A 22,279-nucleotide genomic window follows, 5' to 3' on the forward strand; every position below is an offset into this window, starting at 1 on the left:
ATTTTAATATATGTCAGAAAACTAAACAAACAAAATTTGCTTAATATAATACATGAAAACAACAACCAAAAAAGAAAAAAATATACAAATGAAAAATACGAGGTTTAAATGTACACAGGAAGCTATTTACAGTCAAACCTCTCTCTCAGATTCCTCTCTCTCACCATGAATCCTAAGGTGTAGGTATAACAGACAGACAGACGGAGACAGACGGAGACAGACGGTCAAAACATACGACATGCAGAGTGGCGAGATTTCAAAAAAAAAAAAAAGAAGCAAAATGGCAGGTCAACAGATGGCTTGACTTTTCTGAATACTGTCCAGAATGCTTTTCCATGCCTCTCTCTCCCAATCTCTCTTTTCAAAATAAAAGCCTTTTGTTGATAATGCATGTTCTCTAGGTTTCTAAGCCTTGTATTTTTCTATTGTAAGGCCTTTCAGTTATTTCCACTGCCAGCAGCACAAAATAGATCACTACACAATCGGCTCGTACAGATTCACTCGGCAACAGATGCCCAAATCCCTGGACAGCATCCATCACCCCTCCTCCACCTCATACTACTCACACTGCACTGAGAAAATAAAATAAAAATAACTATCCTCACAGCATAAACGCAGGCCCTATTATTTGTCATTATGAGATTGCAGAAAAAAATGTTATGCATAGTTTAAATTGTCATAGCCAATCAGATTCATTGACCACAGTGACAGCTCTTTTTGTTTTCCTTTAAACGTTATGTTGAAACGTTATGTAGTGCCTCCATACATTATTCCCAAATAACACTATATATCTTAATATGAAACGCAATAATAAATATATATCATTGCTGTTGTAGCTAAATATGGAAAAAAATCACTGAAAAAGAAATAAACAAAACTATCAAGTGAAAAACCTCTTAAATGTACATAATAAATAGTGTTATATTTATATTTATACCACTTCTGCAACACTGTTCAATTTATTTATATTTATTGCAGTTATTTTGGTAAATTTCACAAATGTAAAAGTGATCTCTTTGATTGTGGGTGTACAATATTTTAAATGTTTACTTAACTTTTGATTTTTATTTTTGTTTTGAATGTTATCAGTCAATTAAAAAAAAAAAAAAAACAGAAAAAAACGAATATCTGCCAGGTTAGTAATACAATTATTTTTCCATATTTTTAAGCATCTACACATACGTAGAACAGGCCCATTTTTTGCAACAATCTCATAACTGGAAATAATTTATATACTGCTGAAATGTGAGATGTTTACATTTGCAAGGTATCATTTTTGGCAGTGTAAGCTCTAAGCATTTTTATATGGATGCATAGGGTTAATTTTCAAACCTAGATTAAGCTGCATTCCAGACTAAACATGACATTTAAAATGGTGTATTCTCATTTAAATTCTAATTCAGTTCAAGATTCGGCTTAATCTGTCGCTTGAGAAACTGACCCAGAGTCAATTAACACATTTGTAGCATTTTAGAAATGAGAACTGTTTTGCATTTAGCACCAAACTCAAAAGATACATTAAATACGCAATTAAAGAATTCAACACAACAGTCAATGGATTAAAAATAAGCATCCCACAGGGACTAAATTATAATAATAATTAAAAAAATGTGAGACGGGATCAAATCAGCCCCTCTCCTCAAGCCACCGATAATACTACAATACACACGATATGAGTTTAAAATAAGACTGTCAGAGGAAGTAGGCAACAAATCGTGAATCCATAAAAATAATAGTTGCAAAAAATTCTGCACACAGCACCATGGCATGATATGAAATATAGTAACTCAAAGTGGCTTTTTCCAAAAATAAATATGTTTGATTACAAAATAGGAGAGTAATATGAGGCTGATGTTGATATTACAGGGGTGTTGGTGATGATGCTATATGTTTTATTATTATTACTATTATTTTGCAAGATTTGAGCTGACTATACTTCAGAGAATTCAGAGAGAAGGGGTTAAATTTCAAAATAAATTTTTCCAGAGGTTTTTGATATTCTTAATTTAATACATTTCAGAAAAGCTGATGTAGTTGGCTGGCTCACTGCTGTCCATATTTGCACATTTTATACAGGCACAACAATAATAATAATAATAATAAAACAAAAAAACCCCAAAGAAGCAGAGACAACACAAGAAAATGTACATTTTGAAAAATTACTTTGATTTCAAACACTAATAAGCACCAGAAAAAGAAGAAAAAAGAAAAAGTGAACATAAGTGATTTGGATTTTCTCTTTTTCAAAACCAAAAGTGCATTAACTGCATATTAAATATCAATACATTAAATTAAAATGACGGTGTGCATGAATAGGAGTAGGCTGTAACATCGATAGGCACATAGAAATTCATGTTTTCAGTTCACATTAGCCTTTCTGCTGCAGCATGTCAACATTCTTCCCTTGGGTTTGCAGTTTTTTTTTCTTCCCTCTTTTGTTCTGTTTTCGTTGTAGTGATCCACTCAGGGTGCTGGGGCAATGACTTCTGGGAGCGTATGTATAAAATTTTGAATATGCTGATTTATGATTTGATATTCTGAACTGTATTTTTTAACTGGGTTAGGGTTGTGAAATGCTAATATCTGGTCCTAGATCAAGAACTATTATACTGAGATGCTTCATACATACGACCCCAGATCTTTTTGCGGATGAAAATAGTTGCTTTGGCACATTCTCCGTAATGTCAGGATGATAGACTCAGTTCAAGATGCCTGAAACACCAAGAGAATATTTTAGGTCAGGATTTGGGAAAAATTTTCCTGGCAAGGCATCTTCATTTTTACAAGAAAATACATAAATAATTCTATTAGGGTCAGTTTAATGACAGCGTAATTGAGTACAGCACGAGAACGTTTATGAAATGAAAGACCAGCTACCCATTAAATGTTTCATTTATTGTGGCTAAGAGCCATGTGATATAATAACACCAAATCTAAAGTGCAAAAGTACAGCTGTATGTAAAAAATAACACAAATTTAAGCTTGCACTGTAACCACAATCGCAGACCAGACACAGCCAACTTGCATGTACTTTGCCATAAATAGTCAAGTACCTCTACTCACTTACCAGTTACAATGGCGTCTCTTTTTTGTAGTTAAACCCAGGGTCTGATCCTTCAATCTGCAGTTTCAGAGCTTGTTTAAGGCTTAATTCCGTCTCCCCGATTGGATAACTGTCAAGAACTTCCTGATGTCCCCTGTTGTGCACAGTTCTGGGGACTGACACTCTCCCTAAAAACACTTGATTTCCCTGCAGATGGTAGTTGGGATTGGTCATGATCCCATTCCTCTTCTTCTCAGCGCAACTCTGCTGCTGGATGTAAAATGGCTCCTGTAACTGCCCGGAATCCAGAGGGTTTGAGCCCCCCAGCACGATCTTACAGTGAGGATCCTTCACTGCGATGTTGGACACAGGCTTGTTGAGAGCAACCCTTTTATCAAACTGAGTCATCTCATACTCCAAAACCTGACTCTGTGGAAGAGCGTTGCTGTTCTTTGATTTCTTCTTGTCTGCAGACCCTTCCTTTTTGGAACAATTATTGATCCCATTCCCACTCTTTCCCCCTTTAGAGGATTTGAGTCCTGGTTTCACCTGACTCCAGTCATATTCACTGCTTGGAGATCCAGGCTGTGGGGCACTGGACTTTGTAGTTGAGGATGGGGAGACTATAGACTGCCTGCTGCGACTGCGAGGCAGAGAGTGTTGCTGGATCTGTTCTGTGAAGCTGAGCCCATGGAAACTGTCTATGGGGACTGTCTGGGCTGTTGAAGTTGACGAAGTGGTCCTTAGTGAAGAGTTCTTGGAGCTTTTCAGGGAGTTGTTGGAGAGGGAGGACTTTTGTCTGTCCACGGTGGAATCTGGGGATTCAGAGGGCGAGCTGAAAGCATGAACAGGTCCATTTGATAATCCACGACCTGCTGACTGAACATCTCCTGCTCCTGTGCTGCCAGAACTGCTGGATTTAATAGTGAGAGACTGCATCTTTCCAGTGACGGACAATGGGGTTTTCTGCTCCATGGTGTGTATAGGTGAGGGATTGCAACCATTTAGACTCGTGGCACCATATTTCTCAAGGAGTTTGATGATGGTTGAGTGTCCTCCTTTGGCTGCCACTCTCATGGCAGTGCGGCCAAACTGGTCTGCATGGTTGGGATCGGCACCATGTTCTAGGAGAATCCTGACAACTTCGATGTGCCCCTCTTGAGCAGCAATGCCAAGGGCAGTAGCACCTTGATTACACGTATGGTCAACATGGGTGCCATTGTCAATCAAGAACTGGACGACCTTTGAGTGGCCTTGCCAGGCTGCAGACTGAAGTGCAGATCGTTTTTCATTGTCGCAAGAGTTTACGTCCGCATGGTAGCTGATGAGCAACCTCACCATTTCCAAGTGGCCCTGCCAACACGAAACATGTAGTGCTGTCCTGCCCTCTGAATCACTTGCCTCCACATTTGCTCCATTCTCTAAGAAATACTCAGCCATGCCTAGCTGATTTTCAAGTGCCAGGATGTATAAAGTTGGGCGGCCATCTGCATCTTTGTAGTCTACGTCAGCTCCATGGCTCAGCAGAAGTTCAACAATATCTCGGTGTCCTTCCAGGGCTGCAACCCTTAGAGAGTTTCTCCCATCATACCCTCTCTGATCAATGCAAGACTTGTTCTCAAGAAGGATGTGTACACAATCGTAATGACCCTCCTGAGCAGCCAGAATCAAAGGTATACGGCCATCATTATCCACCTCAGAGCATCGAGCGCCTTGTTCGATAAGTGCATCACACACTTGCCTGTGTCCCTCAAATGAAGCCATGTGTAAGGGCGTCCAACCTGCATCATCTCTGTGGTTCTCATCCAGGCCCCTGTCCAGCAGAGTTCTGACTACTTCCACATTCCCTTGTGCAGATGCAATGCTAAGCACTGTCCTTCCTTCGCTATCAATACTGTCCACGGCAGCACCCCAGAATAGCAATGTATTGACCACAGAAGCATGTCCCATAGATGCTGCAGCAAGCAAAGGAGTTCTCCCGTTATTATCTGTGTGGTCGACATCTGCCCCTCCTTCTAAGAGCAAGTCGACCACATCCACATGCCCTTCATAGGCAGCAACCAGAAGAGGGGTCATGCAGTCTTTATCGCAGTGGTCCACTTCTGCACCACGGTCGATGAGGAGGCTGACCACCGAAGCATGACCTTTGCTAGCAGGCACACAAAGGGCGGCAACAGATAGTGCTGTCCGTCCATCGACATCCTCGTGATTTACCTCAGCGCCATGGTCCAGCAGGTGCTCAACAATCTCCCGGTGCCCCATGTAGGCTGCAGCAATGAGTGCAGTCCTTCCTTCGTTGTCTGCCTTGTTGACCTCTGCGCCATGCTGGAGGAGGTTAAGTACAATGTCCTCGTGACCTCCCCACGCAGCAGCCCTTAGGGCTGTTCTGCTGTCAGCATCTGCGCAATCAACTTTTGCACCTGCATAAAGGAGTGCTGAGACAACCTCAGAATGACCACCCCAAGCAGCGGACCTTAAGGCAGTCCATCCATCATGGTCTGTGTGGTTGATGTTGGCATCGCAGCCGATCAGGCAGTTGACTACTTTTGTGTGACCTTGCCTGGCAGCGAGTGTGAGGGGTGTTTGTCCATGGTTGTCTTGAAGCTCCATGTTAGCTCCCCTAGAGATTAGCAGGTTCACAACATCCAGGTTGCCACTGTAAGCAGCATTTGCCAACAGAGTCCGTCCGCTGGAATCACTTTGGTTGACAGAGGCTCCATTATCAAGCAAAGTACGAATGGAATCCTCTCGTTCCAGTGCCTGCTGAACAATGCATGAAGCGTGGTCATCCTCGTTGTTAATGTGGGCTCCAGCTTTGACCAGAAGCTGCAAGACCTCTTGCTCTTTGGGGATGGATGTAGAAAGGGAATCTTTTGCAGGTGTGCCATTCCACACCATCCACAGGGCCAAGTTGAAGGGTTCTATCTGAAGGTTGGAGTTTATTAGATGTAGGGCAAACTCCTGCACTTCTAGAGGTTTGAGCTGTTTGGCTCTACAAGTGTAGCTCATGGCCATCATCCGGTGCCCTTCAGCAGCATTGCACAGATATTTCTGAGTACAGTGCTTAACGTCCAAAAGCCACTCAGCAAAACTATAGTGAAATAACATCTTAGTACCTCCGAGACCATCCACAAGTAACTTTGAGAGGATGTCCATCTTTTTCTGAAATTCCTCCATTGTCAGGGTCATGTTTTTAGTCCAAACTGCATGGTACAACTCCTTCACTGTCAGAGGCCTGCAGGCAGCCAGAATTATATTCAGGATGGGCTGCACTTTGGCAAACTGCTTCCTGACAAAGAGTCTTTGGCAGAGCCACAGGTAGAGTCCATTTAGCGTTCCTGGGATGTCTCGGATCTCTCGAAGCATGATGAAATTCTCAACCACACCGTCAAGGACACGCTCCAGGTATAAAAAGCAGCCACTGCTCTTGATGTGAAGTTGGTTCAGCATTTCTGCAGTTTCCTTGGTGAGGTGCTGTCGGAGTGCCTCCTCCTGGTCCAGCCTGTGGAGGATGTATTGCTGAACATCCTTAACAATGTATGCCTTCCGCAGGTCATCCAGACTGATCTTACGGAAACCTAAAAAAGAAGGAAAAAAATACAATTAACAGCAATTAGCATAAAATCACCCATAATTACCCAGCCAATAACCAAGAGGAGTAAGAGAGTGTGAATACTGGTAAACAAACATTTTCACAAACTAAAAAGTATCTGGGAACACAGGACGTGAGGAAGCTACATTGGACTATCACCACAAGGATACTGTTGGATACAATTTAATTGATTCAAACTGACCTCTATTTTATGGAGATAATCGCATTTCAACTTAACCATACCCACTGACCCAGGGATTTCACTTATAACAAACTGCCTCTAACAGCTCCCAGATGTGTACTCTCAAAAGCGGAACAAATTAGCGTAGCATAAGAGAGACATATGTTCAAGTGTAAATGCCCACATTGAAGCACTGCACTTTCCAGGGCAGACGACATGGTCATGCACAATATAGAAAACAGTGTTCCAGTTCAGCCTCAGAGGATGAAAGAACTATTTCTGCAGCAGGGACGGATGGAATGCCTTTCTATCTTATATAAAATAAACTGCTAAAGAGCCGTAACAATTACTGGAGCCGAACCAGGGAACATAAACAAGGCTGCAGTGCTGGAGATTCACTGACAGCTTTCTAAAGAGGCCAATCACTATACATGCTGACCTTTATTAAGAGGCGTTTGTGCCAGTGAAATCTCAGTGCTAAGGCAGTTTGTTTCAGATAAGTGCAAATTCCACACTTTTATCTCAGTCAAGGCAAAAGGGAGAACCATTCCTCGTGGAAGCACATCTCAGCACGTCTGGAGGCCTGAGGGCAGTGGAGGCATTTAAGCATGGATTTTTTTTTTTTTTACTGTTCCCATGAACTTATGCTACTTCTGGTGAGGAGGGGGGCTTCCATGCCCACTCCTTCATCCCTGTTAACACTTTTCTGTGCTCTGTGAGATTGGTGGGAAAGCATCTGAGAATTCTTCCTGTGTTGTTTAATTGCATGCCCAAGATAGTTCTACTTGTTTCCAGAATTAGTTACTGCTTGCTAAAGCTTTTGTGTGGCTTTATGTTACAACATATATTTCATGATGTGCCCTGGATCTTATATGTATAAGTGGTGACCTATAATAAGGTCAAATTGTGTGAAATGTAATATACAATGGGGAACATAGGAAGAACTCTTTCTTTCTGTTGTTCCCTTAGTCCCCCACCTCTCCCTCTCTCTCTCTTTTGTTCACTCCTGCTTGCAAGGGTTGTGTTACCTTATGAAAACAAGATAATTTATCACCTGGGCAAACAAATAAAAAAGGTATCCATCATAAATGAAGTATTATGTTCTTGTGCAACTTAACATCTTTTCCATTATTTAAATTACAGCTATTCACGTACATGGTCTTAGAAAGTACTCATAGCCAATGAGACGTATGTGCTCAAAGATATAGACTCCTTGTAGCCTGCATACAGTTGGTCCTGCTAGCAGTTGTTTTCACCATTAGTGGGTTATTTTCCATGACTTATCCCATTGGATCGCATTCATTTCCAGCCTGACTGACCTAGACCTCCACCTCAACCCGGCTGCACATTACACTATCCATGTGTGAGTGGGTCTCCAGGAAATAGACAGGCTGAAGGAGGAAGAGGCCTTGAAGGGGTAAAGAAGGAGGTGATGGGGGACAGATGACCCAGAACTCTACTTTTGCCAGCAGGCTTGTGTTAGTAACCGATGCCTGTATGTACGAGGAGGTTGCCTGGAGCTTTAGTTTGAACGTCTGCCATGAGTTAGAAGGTTCACAGAGTTTAACACGGAGGATTACAAACAAGTGGCTTTCTAGTAAATATCCAAAAACGTTCGAGACTTTAATTTCTTTGAATGCTTTGCAAAACCAAACAAAACGTCCCCATTACTGTTTCTGCAAGTGGTGATTTCTGCAGACGCAGAGATATGCCAGAATTTTTCCTCTTGTGCATTCAGAAAGAATCCCCAGACTTTGAAAACAACATGAGCATCTGGGATGAAAGCCTTGAAACAGCACTTGTTAAAGAGCTTCAATCCAAGTTATTTCCCTAAAAACAAAGAAGGGAACAATAACGGTTTAAAAAAAGGAAACAAAAGAAAGGGAATACAATGACAACAACAACAACAACAACAAAGCACTTGCTCTCATTTTCAGTGAAAAGCTCAAGTTAGGAAAAGCTAGAGAGATCTGTCTGAGTGGATAAATGAAGGACTCTGACCTACAATTTCCACTTGAGTCATCCACTGCGGTGCATTACTTCATGGAGGAACTGGAGCAAACTCATGGGACAATGATGCTCATCACATCCATAATTTCACTCAATCACATCAACACTCATTCATTCATTCATCACATTTAACTGCTTAATCCTGATCAGGGTCACAGTGGTTCCAGAGCCTTTTTGGAATCACTGGGCACAAGACAAGAACACTCACAATATAGGGAATTGTTCACTCAGTTATTCATACACTCACACCTATGAACCATTTCACACCAGTGAGTAATTTCTGCATAGCCAGTCTATCTACCAACATGTGGTTTTGGACTGTGAGAGGAAACCAAAGCACCTTGTACATTTGCTCCATGTATTCCTCAATTTTCCAGCATCCAAAATACCACTGTTTCAGATTATTTGTATGATGCAGTGGAGCAGGGATTTGCGATGATTTTGTGGCTGAGTTGCTGTGGTTCCGAGAGGCTTCCACTTTTCAATAATAATAACACTCAGTTTTGATCATGGTACTTTACAATGACCCATATTACACTAATTCACTAATAAAGGTAGACTGCAGGGTTAGGTGCTTGCTTTTATACACCTGTGGTGATGGGACTGAATATAAAACGCACTGAATTCAATGACTAGGTGGTCTATCCCAATACCTTTGTCCATATTAACTTTGTACTTACAGTACAGCTAAAATGATACTAGTCCTTCCCACCTTCAAAGATCTCTATTTAAATTCCAGAGGAGATACATGAGAGTCCTGGGCTCTTTTTCTCCAGAGAAATCTCAGAGAAAAGACTCTGATCTTGGTGTCTAGGAGAAATTACAGACGATAAGGTTAGCTCTATGGGAAATGTCCTTGAAACATGGCAGGCGCCTATTAACAAAGGAATGCTGGTAACATCCAAGTATGAAAGGGGTTCCTAAGTGTGTGTGCCTGCTTTTGTAAGGTCCGTTTTGTCAGCTGAACAGCTCCAGTGTACTGCAGCACCTCAGGCTAACGCTGACTAAGGTGATCTTAACCTGAGAGAAGCCACAGTGAGACAGGTGAATCCAACCTGTCAGCAAAACAACCTCTGACTCACCTGCTCAAAGCCCACTTCTGCAAGATGAGGAGGAACCAACCTCTACTCATCGTACCTGTCGGGACATCTTCATCCATCTCCAGACAGACTTTATTTTTTTGTTTCCCAACACAAACAAAAGCAGCACTAATACTGACTCACCCGTCAAATACTTCCCAAGATGAGAAGCCTTGCATTAAGCAATGACCAAATGCAGGAGGTAGTTGAGTCAGGCCTTTGATGGCCAAGTGAAGATGAGATATTCTTTGTCTTTAGTAAAGAGGCAAACACAGTGTGGCAAGCAAGAAATAAATGTTTCAACAAAACATCAAACTCCCACTTGCTCTGACCTCTTTTTATACCAGGCAGTGTGTCTTTCACCAGGTGTTTCACCTCAGGAGGCTGTGGACAGGTAAACTGAGTGTGAGGAGTCATGTGGCCTCAGCTCTGCCTACGTGAGCATGGCTCCAGGCTCAGCTTCAAACTCCCCCTCATGGGTTGATGTTTTTGCCTTCATCCCAGACTTGTATCCTCGCCTTTTGCCCCGTGCTGTATCAAGCCTATTCCATCCGGGCTTCCAGGGGTCGGGGCCTATACACTTCCATGTGAGATTGGGTCTTTATTGTGTTGAACCTCTATTTCTTACCAAATCCTGTGCAGATGCCTAGTACCCATCTGTATGTTTGAGTATGAGTTAAGGCCAATTTATGCATCTGCATCAAGTCAATGCAGAGTCAACACTGTGACCTATGCCATTTTGAGTGTTCGTACTTGTGCACCGGTACATCTGCGTCATTCTGCAATTACAGCCAGGAAACAAATACAGTGCTGACATTTTTACATGCCTGGGTCCCTGCGTTTGTTATGCACCCTTTAACATCCAAACCGATGTTTGAGGAAAACTCTCACCATGGATTTGCTGCAATCTGGCAGTTTTTCTAGTGTGACCAAAAAGGAGTTCATATTTCTGGACTTCCTCTGCCTGTCTTTTCTCAAATCGATCCATGATTGGCCGACCGTGGACTTATCACAATCATTGTGATACATAGTTACAGGTTACAGAGTAGGGCACACATTACTTACACTGTACGTATGGCATAGATTTGATGAATCAGCCTTTAAGGATCAGACCAGTGACGAGGTTAGAACTAGGTCTAGGTTTTGGGGTGAGGTAAAGGCCAACATACAAATGGGTGTGATGTTTAGAGACAGAACTAGGTTTGAAGATGAGGTTAAATTAGCTTTACAGGGTTTCAGGTTTAGGGCAGGGTTTTTCAATTCCAGTCCAAGTGATGAGTTAGTGTAATACAGAACTAATCCCCTAAAATCTGCACTTGAGCTCGATGAATGCAGTTAAATCATCACAGCAGGCTTCCTGTATTTACTGTATGATATTTCTGGAAAAGCATATAATGGACCAAATCTATATTCTTACCAGAGATTTCAGGGACACACACACAAAAAAAAACAATTAGGCCACAAAGTGTACAACTGTAACCTTAACCTCAAAAATCTAAATTAAATGCTCTTCTTATAGTAAAGACCCTCTCTGTTCTTCATACAGGCACGTGTTGTGCACTCCTTGGCTCTGTAGGGTCTGCTGGCAGCTGTTGTGATGATTGGAATGGGAGATGTGTGCTCTTCAGCTCAGCCACACCTGCTGTTGTTTAGGCAAATGGATATGGAGCCATGTGCTTCACACAGGGACCCTTCAAGCATCACATCGGGCAGAGGATCAGATGACAAACTATGGCCAGACGGTGTGTGTGTGTGAGAGAGAGAGAGACAGAGAGTGGTAAAAGCGGTACATATCTCTTTGCCTGTAGAGTGCAGAGATTGTCTTACGGCACTTATCAGTTTACTTCCTTCAAGGATTATTATGTTTTCAAATGAGACGAATTTGCAGCAACTGTGGACAACGTTGGCATTTTGGCCTTAAATGACCCGGCCGCTGTAGCTTTTCCAAATGTCCTTCCACCTTCAAGATACACTATGATTAAAAATGTATTCAGCTACTTTAAATTGCACCCATTCTGCACTGAATTTCAACTGTGGCTTCCAAGCTTCTATAATCTCCATAGAACAGAACGGCTGCACATGAGGCTAAAGTCATCATATGCAAATGCAAGCATTGGTTAGGGGGGTATAACTACTCCCAGCAATGTGTGTGTGCATGTTAGCAGAAAAAAAGGGTAGGAATGTAAGAGTTTATATTTGTGTGTGTGTGTGTGTGTGTGTGTGTGTAATGGTGGGGGGGTGGGGGGGTTTCTCATTCCTCAATCCTTGCAGCCATTACAGTTATTAGTCACTTACCAAGATATATTACTGAGTAATAATGATTCTTCTGAGTAATTCATTCACTAGAATTACACTAAAATGTAAGGAAACATATTTGTATTTACCCTTAAGATGGAGGTCAAGAGATATTACATTTCGTTGCTGACCAAAGAAATTCTTGCCTCTCAAAGATATTGAATTTACAGAATGAAAAAAAGCCTTCTTAGTTTTCAATGGAAGTCAATGTAAAATATATTTAATTCAAAGCAATTTTAGAGCATTTTTATTGGCCCATTCATCATGAATATTTCACACAGTGTGAAGGACAGCAGCGGTGTTCAAATATTGATTTAATTCATTTCTGTAACCGCTTATCCAGTTCAGGGTCGCCGTGGGTCCGGAGCCTACCCAGAATCATTGGGTGCAAGGCAGGAACACACCCTGGAGGGGGCGCCAGTCCTTCACAGGGTAACACACACTCACACATTCACTAAGGACACTTTTGAGTCACCAATCCACCTACCAATGTGTGTTTTTATACCGTGGGGGGAAACCCGAGCACCCGGAGATGGGGAGAACACACCAAACTCCTCACAGACAGTCACCTGGAGTGGGACTTGAACCCACAACCTCCAGGACCCTGGAGCTGTGTGACTGCGACACCAACTGCTGCGCCACTGTGCCGCCCCGATATTGGTTTCAATTCATATCAATTTGTATGACTGAGGTTTTAATCAGGCAATTAAAAGAATAAAAGTCAGCAAGTACAACCCTCACACTCCGTTTCAAATGAAGATAATGAAGATTTAAGCCTTCAGCATAGGGAGAAAGTCTGGGTAAAAAAAAACAAACACGTTTCCTCATCGCCTAATTAAAAACTCAAGGGCGTATTCGCTTTGATATCATGGCTCTGGCTCTAAGGCAACTCTCAATGAAATGTCATTAGATGTTTAGAGAGAAAAACATGTTGAGAGAAAAAAATAAATAAATATGGACTGGTTCAACTATATTAGCCCCCGGACTTCGTAGACACCCCTTAGAATATGTCCCCATTGTAGACACAGAATTAGATACACACCAAACCAAACAGCTAGAGACGTATAAAAGCCACCCAGGACTGGTTTGTGCAGCGGTGGGGTGATGGAGCTCCTTCTAATACCTCTGGGGATGGGAGTTGAAGTGTGTTTGGGGTCAAGAGCTAATCACCCAACATCAGCGCCGGACCTCGCTGAGGTTTATGCGGCACAGTGCAATCAAATCCTCACTGCAATGGCGGCAAATTGCAAAAGTCTTCTTAGAAGAAGGGAAAAAAGGTCTCTGGTAATACCAGCGATTATGGGAAAACGAAACGGTGGACGAGCAGGTGTCCGCTTACTTTTGGCTACACTCTACCAGCACATAGTTTGGTGTTCTCAGAGACAGATGTTTGGCTGCAGCTGGAGAGTGAGGACAGAAGACTTTTTAATCATTTCACACAAAGAGGCCATTGCAGTCAACAGCAGGCAATCATGTTTGGACATGTCTTCAACAAATGGAGAGAGAGTGAGAGAGAGAGAGAGAGAGAGAGAGAGAGAGAGAGAGAGAGAGAGAGAGAGAGAGAGATATTCTTTGTCCTTGTATAGTATTAAGTCGTTTCATTTTTTCCCCCAATGCTGATGCAAGCACTGTGAAACTGGACAGATTTTTTCCAGATAACCACAACCTCTGTCAGAAAATTTCGGTTTGCCTTCACAACGGAGAGATTTTTACAAACCACATCTCTTCTGCCATCAGACACACACACTCCAGTTAAAGGAATACTCCTTTTCAACCCACTCCTCCATCTGTACCACTGCCATGGCCAATCATTTCGCTTCAAACCCACGGATACAAACCCCATGTCCAAAGAAGTCGGGACAGCAAATAAAACATCATTCATTCATCACTACAAATTCACCCAATCTCTATATATCCATACTGATATTTCCCTCCGATTCCCAGTATATTTAGTTACAGTGCAGAGCCAGGTGATATTCCTATAATTCATGCAACAACTGAATGCACTTAAAGGCACGGTAAACAATTCTGGAGAACTACTGGTTTCACAGAAAAACAAACTCCCCTGTAACCTTTGTTTTCATTCAGAAGCTCTGCATCTTTTAAGGTGGAATGGTGTGTTAAAGAGACTGTGGTTGAGGAATTTTTCTCTAGTGTGCAAACAGAACTGATAGCAGCAAATGGTGAGGAAACAGGAAAAGCTGTTGGATTATTTGCTATTGGTAAAGGGATGTGTCTCGACCCATTCTTGCTGCAAAGGGAGGCTCACTAAGCCTTTCCAGGAAGCTGCTTTTATACCCAAGCATGACTACTTCACCTGTTTAAGATGCTTATGGAAGATTTCAGTGTCTCTAGTTTATAATTACCACTGTCACAAACTATTTAACTTTGGAATGAGTTTATACTCACAACAATCAATGATGCAGATGAGGATGGAGATAAAATATCTTGTTTTTGCAGCTCAAATAGGGTTTATAAATCCCTGCTGTCTGTTTGTATTTGCATTACACCTACTATAGTAGCATCCGCCCATTGGGTTCTGTCGTAAGTGTGTTGTAATTCAATGTTATCTTCTTTGCTAATCAATAGGGATCAGGTTGAAAAATGCTGCTGTCCCTTTAACACAGCATTGTCTCTATTTCTTTCTCTCTTAGTCTTTATCTTCTTGCAGCTTGGCTGGGATAATGCAGAGGGATCTTGTCCTCTTATTTATGACCACTGTCTAGGCAGCTAAATCCACAAAGACATCTCCAGCCAATAAGGGGAGGAGTGGGAGACCACCATTTACGTGGCAGAGGGACTCTTTAGGAAAAGAAAGCTAATGAAGGCTGTCACGATAATAATGGCTTTCCACATTTTCTGCCAAAAACATCCAGAACCTTCTCCTAGTTCTAGTCCAACAGTTCAGTGATCCTTGTTTTCTTGCCTCAAATAAACAAAGCATACTTCAACTGGCAGCTACGGCACTTGAGTAGGCTAAATTGGGCAGCACTCACCGCTAACACAGGTGACACCTTACTGGTAAAATCACCATTAAAAAGCAATGCTAACAGTTTAAGTCCATGACAAGAGTTGGCTGGGAGAGTAATGCAGAATCCAATCAAATCCTCACTGCAGTGTTCCAACATGTACTGCAAAGAATTTCCAGAAATAGCTGGTACTGTGTCAGAATGGGACCAAGGTTTAATGTGTTTGGTTTTTATGTCTTTATTTTTGTCTTCATTTTATATGCTGGAAAAAGCTCTGGTGTTTGTTACACAGCCCTGGTTCTGTAAATGGGGAAACAAGCTAACTGTCTCGGTTTGAACTGGCTCAGTCGCACCTGAGACCTCCAAATTTTGTTTTTATATACAAAAGCATTAAAGGTTAACTCCCTGTCTTCATCATTTAAACGTTCTCTCGACGTGTGGGGTAATTATCATATTTTTGTCCATGTCCAGTGCTACAGCAATCAATAATTTCTGCATCGTACTGTAGCTCTCACAGTAACCAGAGCATTGTGATGTCATTCAGGCAGTCGTTAACGTAGCTCTAACAGGTGCACAAGCCTTAAGGCAAAGGACAGAACACCCCCACCACACCCCCACACACCTGAAGCCCAAAAGCTATTGAACTACCTTTTGTGTCTCTTTTCCAGGTCATTAGTTACTTCATCTCTTGAAGATTTCCCTTTGTTTCATGACTGCACACCCCCCACAAAGATGCTGTTTCAAATTACGGCTCACACAGATACTCGAGTGCTTTGGGCTTGTGTGAGTTAAGGACATGGACACACCAAATGATGTCATTGTGGCCAAAACGGCCGGGCGAGGGCGTGTACCACAAGGAAAATGAAACAAACTCACTTACTGGTCAGAAAAAGTTTTGCCTGAGGAACAGGGGGTCAGACCCAGGAGAGTCTGTCCAGTAAAATGTCTGGACAGATTTTACGGATAGTTTGTGATAAAAAAATTCATTGATTAATTCTTAACTATATTAGATATGTTTAGATATTTATTCTTTAATATTACATCTGTAACATTTTACAATAAGGGTCCATAACTCATGATACTTAAGACAATTACACAATTAATCATTACTTAATGATAATAAACAAGAATGTATATTTACTAGAACTAGCATTTCTTGGATTTTATAAAATCTTAAAATAATGTTGGTTCTTGTTTCTGTCATTACATAATGTTTAATTTTAGTTTCTTTTAATTTTAGTGACTTATTAGTTTCGTAATGCTTATTACTGACTTCCTACTATTAATATACTCTTATTGTAAAGTGTTACCCAATTCATTTTGTGAAAGCTTTAACAAACTGTTTGTACATCTCTTTTATTGACTTTGAAACCAACCAATGAGCCATTTCCTCCACTGATAACTCTTCACTTTATCAACCCATTACACCGTTCTCGAGAAGAACATTCCCGAGAAGTCACCTTGCATCAGCAAATTTGTGACGCTGCAGCGAGAGACGTTCAGAAGCACCATGACTATGGCACACTTACTCTCATGAACACTGTAATTACTCTCATGTAATTAAATAAACCGACCAATTAATCGTCCCATTTGCTGAGATTAATCACGATTAATCAAATTGACACTTCTTAAGAGTTAAACTATTTATATGTATAATAAAAGAATAAATGCAGGAAGTGTATTTATATAAGTGCCTATCGATATATGATCACAAAAATATAGTTAAAATGCTAGTACTTCCTTGTACAATATGGAGCTCGTGGCTAAAACAAACACCTCCCTTGTTCAAGCTTTAATTATTAACTTTTAAGAGATAAACAGGGGGATTAAATGAAGCACAAGATGAATATGCTAGTTTTGATATTAAAAACATGTTTTAGCATCAATAAAATGTAATCGACTTACGGAACTCAGTGATGTAGTAGTGATGCTGCATTTACATGACTTAATAAGAAAACAGTGCGAGGAAGTCATGGCCACGTTGGCTACAATGAATAATTCTGTAAAAAAAATAATGTATTCATGTGTTAACGTGTATAAATGAGTTAATATTTACAGCACTACTTGTTGTATTTATGCCGGTGAAAAGAGTTCATCGACTGAGGGAATCCGCGAGTGTGTAGCACCTGCCAATCTACATAAACCTGATGATCCTTTGGGGGCCCCCTCTTTTGCTTAATCACTTGTTTTTCAGTGGTTAAACCCCTCGCTAAAAGCCCCCTCTTTGTGTTTGTCCACAGCGGATTCCAGTCGCGTTCCTAAGCCACTGAAAAACGCAGACGTTTTAGCGCAGGTCTGTCAGCGCTGTTGGCTCCCTGACATTCCTGTTCAAGTTAAGATATATCTCTCTCTTTCTCTTGCCCATTTTTCTCAGCTCTGTCACACTTGGCTGACCCCGGGCTGACCTCTCCTGGCCTGGGGTGGGGGGTGTGAGGTGAGGTGCTTCAAAAATGTTTGTCTTCCAAGGCCAAGTGAAACAAACCTACCCTCCGGTTCTTCTTAGGAAGCCTAGTTTAGTTGCCTTTGTTCCACTTTGGTGCCATTACTGAGTCGACTACTCTGGGAAAGATCTAGATTACAGGTTAGAACATTGCTGTGAGGATCTGATGGCCACAGTACCCTTGGACAGAACCCTCGGCCACAGGTTTTTCAGACTCCCCTCCACTCTGCTTTCACAGCAGCAACACTTGAGCTTTTAATTATATTTTAGACCAAAATTATGAACATTAAGAACAAATTCTATATGAAGGAGACAACACAGACGCCTCAAATTAATATTAAATCAATCTGTTTTGATTTTAAGTGTGTTTTTATGTACAAAACAATGTAAAAATGATTCGGATCTGCCCATCTCCCTCTTTTCAATGCAGCCCTTCATCACGGAGGATTACATCATCTACTGTAGTAACATGACTCGTTTGTCTGTTCTTTTTCCTGCCGATATTTCTTTCTTGTGCATAACATTTGTAAAATGCCTGGAGTATGAGAACAAGGATCATGTTTGGATGGTTTTATCAATGCAAGATTACTTCTAGATCCCAAAGTACTGCACAGTGCTCCACTCCAGAGAATGTAGTTCTATGGCACCTCAGCCCAATACTGTAGAGGTTTATATCCCTCTGGCCAACACTTGGCATTGAGCATTGGCATGGTGTGTGGTTACTTACTTATAAACATGTCATTTAGCCAGAGGCAAACAAACCTCTGCAAACCCTGCGTTGGTGTTTTTGAACATTTCTATTAGTCATTTCACCATAAATTGTTCAAGCAACACTTGCATTAAAAAAGTGCCTCATCACCTTAATTCCATCCCACCCGCGTATGTGTGTGTGTGTAGGCACGTACCTGTGGAATGTGTCTGCAGTTTTAAGAGTCACCTGCAAATATGCTCCGGGGACCCGAGGTGAGAATTTAAGGTGGTTTAAAATAACACCTTCTCTTTAACACATTCACACGGCTTTTTCTCCCGCTGCTTTTATTCCGTGCCAGCCGTTAACTGAAGTACATTTGAGAACCTGCTATTAGGACCAGCGCGAGCATGCCTTCCTGAGGAAAAGTGTTAAAACCCATCTCTCAGTCTGGATGGTAAAGCACTGCTGGCTCGAATGGGGCAGATCAAATAACCCGAGCTATTTACAGAGGAGACCACAGGCTTGCAGTTGACGATTACGGCGGTAATCAATGAAACTGTCAATCAAAAACACACCTTGTCCAAACATTTGTAGACACTCCTTATAATTAGCGAACACAGTTATTTTAATGTGCACCCATTCCCGAGTCGCATGATATGAAATGCAAAGCTCTGGGAGCAGCTGCACGAGTTTGAGCTCACACGCTTAATGCTAAGTGTCAGCTAGAGGAGCATAAAGCCTGCAGGCATTGGGCTGCACAGTGGTGACCGTACAGCGCTGATGGGTGTTTTGGTGCACTACTAAACCCTAAATGCTACATTATTAATCCATTCATGCCATTTTTACTACTCAGTGCCACGCAGATCCTGGGTCCTGGGTTTGTGGGTCCAATCCCTGCCAATCATGAAGGCATGTTATATTATATTAAGCTTTATTATTATATACTTCACCAGGTGCTTATCAAGTTTGCAGCCATTTCCTATGTGTTTCTATATACTCTCACATCTTCTATCTGAATGTTTGTCCATACCACATTGGTACTGTCTCTACTGGACTCTACCAGTGTATCCAATGTGGTCTTCAAACCCCGTCTCTAAAAGAGAGAGGTCCAAGGAGAGTTTGAACCTCTTCAAAAGACCACAACGTAATTTTACGAGCTGCTGTAGTGAGTCGGACACAAACAAACGTTATGTCTGCTGCAGCTGATGGTTTTACTGATGGAAAGTTGGTGCTGGACGTCTGCATTGTGTGGCGTAGAGTGACAATTCTCTCTGGACAATCAGCGCTCTGCAAGGTTTACACGAGTCCATCAAACCCTCACAGCAATGTTCTGACATTTAGAGTAAAACCTTGCTATAAAGGTAGTGTCTCACTTTATTATTGTAGCGTCCCTTGAGCGTTTGTGGTGGTGGCAGTCGACTCTTTGTTTCTGAATTCTGACTGAGCAGTTATAAAACATGCACACACAAACACACACACACACACACACAAATACAAAAAGAGAGAGACTAACACGCAGCCGTCTGACCTAAAATGTGTTAAATAGAGCTATACCCAGCTGACACACAAAACTGTTATACAACACACACACACACACAGGGCACTTAGAGAGTTATGTGAGAAGAGACACTGCAATTATGTATGAAGTATTTCAGGCGCTGGCTGGAGTGTTCTCGTAAAAGCTAACCGCCGCCAGCGAAGCACATTCGAATATTTTATCCACTCACTTCACATTGATACACTTCTTTACACTAGAACATTTTCTGTTATCCTGTAGTTTTCAGACATTTCAGCTCCGGAACAGGGCCTCGCAGAGGGCGGGGGTGGGGCCACGTGGGGGAATGGGGAAGAGTCGGCTGTGAGTGTTGTGTTGGATGCAGTGAAGGGCGAGGGATTCTCCTGCTCTTTTGTCATTTTATGGTGTATGACTGTGGTGGCGTATAAAAAAAAATCACAATTCTCATCTTTAAACTAATGTTCCCCTCGTCACTGCCGTCATAGACTAACAGCAGCACACTTGAATATCAGCATCCATTCAGTTCAATCAAAGCAACATCACTCTCTTCCTCTATTCTCCTCTCTCTCTCTCTTTCTCTCTCTCTCTCTCTCTTTCTCTCTCTCTCTCTCATTGTTGCTGGTGAATGTCTGATTTATTTCCACTGAACAGAAATGCAAATAGCAGCTTTCTATTAACCTCACACTTAAAAACCACACACACACACACACACACACAGAGGTTGTTTGGATGTAGCAATCCAACCAGTACAGTTACACATCTTGTCTTACCCTAACAGCCTCTGATTTAGGCTTCTGCTTGTCGTATGTATGTGTGTCTGTGTGTGTGTGTGTGTGTGTGTGTGTGTGTGTAAGAGAGAGAGAGAGAGACACACACACACACACATGTTCTCAGAGTGATAGGTGATATGGCCGGCAGGACCCTCATATCCTATCATGTTCTTTTGTGCTGTAACACTGGATCTGTGTTGACGGACATCATACACAAAAAAATGACCTAGATCTGTGTGTGTGTGTGTGTGTGTGTGTGTGTGTGTGTGAGTACAGCTACATGTCTTGGTGTTTGAGACAAATGTCTGAGCACTGTTATTTAGAATGAATCCCTTGATGACTAAGTAAATTACAGGGGTGGACACACACACACACACACACACGTTCTCATTACATGACTATTGTGATTGATATTTCCAGAGTTTACTCTCATGAATAACGTTGTATAACAGCTGCTGTAGTGCTGTGGATAAAGTGAAAAGTCTCTTGACAAAAACAACTGTTAAAAATAATATTTCAAAATAACAAACCTTTATAATTTGAGCGGTCTAATGAAGGAAGGGCTGGAATGAAGTTACCACAGCTCATGGCCAGACCGTTTAATCTCAGTCATGTGTTGTTTTATTAGAAAAAAGATTCATTGTCACAGGCGGCCAGTGTTTAATTGAACGAAAAGGCACATGATGTGAAGGATTTAAATGAAAACTCTGAGAGACAAACCCAAAAAACATCCTCAGAGTTAGGGATGCACCGATACCACTTTTTCAATTCCGATATCGATAATTCATGTTCAAGTATCTTTCCAATACCAAGTACCGATGCCAACTAAATCTACCTTAAGTACTAGACAGGTGCCTATAAATCCACACACACACACACACACACACACACATATATATATATATATAAAGATATAATAAGCTTGAATGAACATTTACTTCTTTATTAACACGATTCAGACCAGTCGCAGCATATCAAACCTTTGATCTTCTCAACCCAACTTAGGACACACAGTGTAAACTCTCCACCAACTGAAGGCTGAATGAGTCCCTTCAACAGCCAATCAGAACAAAGGCACATGCAGTGGAGCGCTAGAGTGGAGGACGGATAAAACGGTAAAACTACAATACGTTTCATAGTGTTGGATGAATATGTCCCCAAATAATGAGTATTACCTGTAGGACAACACAGTGCACCACACAACACACTGTTACAGCCTTCATTCCAACTGTATTCTAAACACTGTGGCATGTGCTACTGCTGATTCTGAACCATTTAAGGTGGAACGTAGCCACAACTACGTGCTATTCTACTAAGCTCCAGCTCCCACTGCAGTGTGTAGAGACCAAGATGACCATGTTTTCCCATCCATGACCCAAAGACATTTGAATTACAAAGTCATTCATTCATTATCTGTAAGCGCTTTTCCAATTCTGGGTCGCGGTGGGTCCAGAGCCTTCCTGGAATCATTGGGTGCAAGGCAGGAATACACCCTGGAGGGGGCGCCAGTCCTTCACAGAGTGACACACACACTCACACATTTATACCTACGGACACTTTTGAGTCACCATTCCAACTACCAACTGTGTTTTTGGACTGTGGGAGGAAACCGGAGCACCCGGAGGAAACCCACACAGAAACAGGGAGAACACACCAACTCCTCACAGACAGTCACCCGGAGGAAACACATGCA

At 41.8% G+C, this 22,279-nt stretch overlaps 1 protein-coding gene across 2 annotated transcripts in view; it reads right to left on the reverse strand.

Moving 5' to 3' along the window:
* Positions 1–835: 835 nt before the first annotated feature.
* LOC136682476 (ankyrin repeat domain-containing protein 50-like) overlaps positions 836–22,279 on the reverse strand; it is a 50,406-nt gene continuing 28,962 nt past the window's right edge. For both annotated transcript variants that reach the window (XM_066658909.1, XM_066658908.1), the window contains exons 4-5: positions 3,068–6,621; positions 836–2,712 (exon numbers count right to left, since the gene is read on the reverse strand). In XM_066658909.1, the coding sequence (XP_066515006.1) occupies positions 3,071–6,621 (3,551 nt within the window). In that variant the 3' untranslated portion in view covers positions 836–2,712; positions 3,068–3,070. The remainder of the gene's footprint in view (positions 2,713–3,067; positions 6,622–22,279) is intronic.

This window comes from Hoplias malabaricus, unplaced genomic scaffold (genome assembly GCF_029633855.1).
Source record: "Hoplias malabaricus isolate fHopMal1 unplaced genomic scaffold, fHopMal1.hap1 scaffold_162, whole genome shotgun sequence".
NCBI classification, from domain to species: Eukaryota; Metazoa; Chordata; class Actinopteri; order Characiformes; family Erythrinidae; genus Hoplias; species Hoplias malabaricus.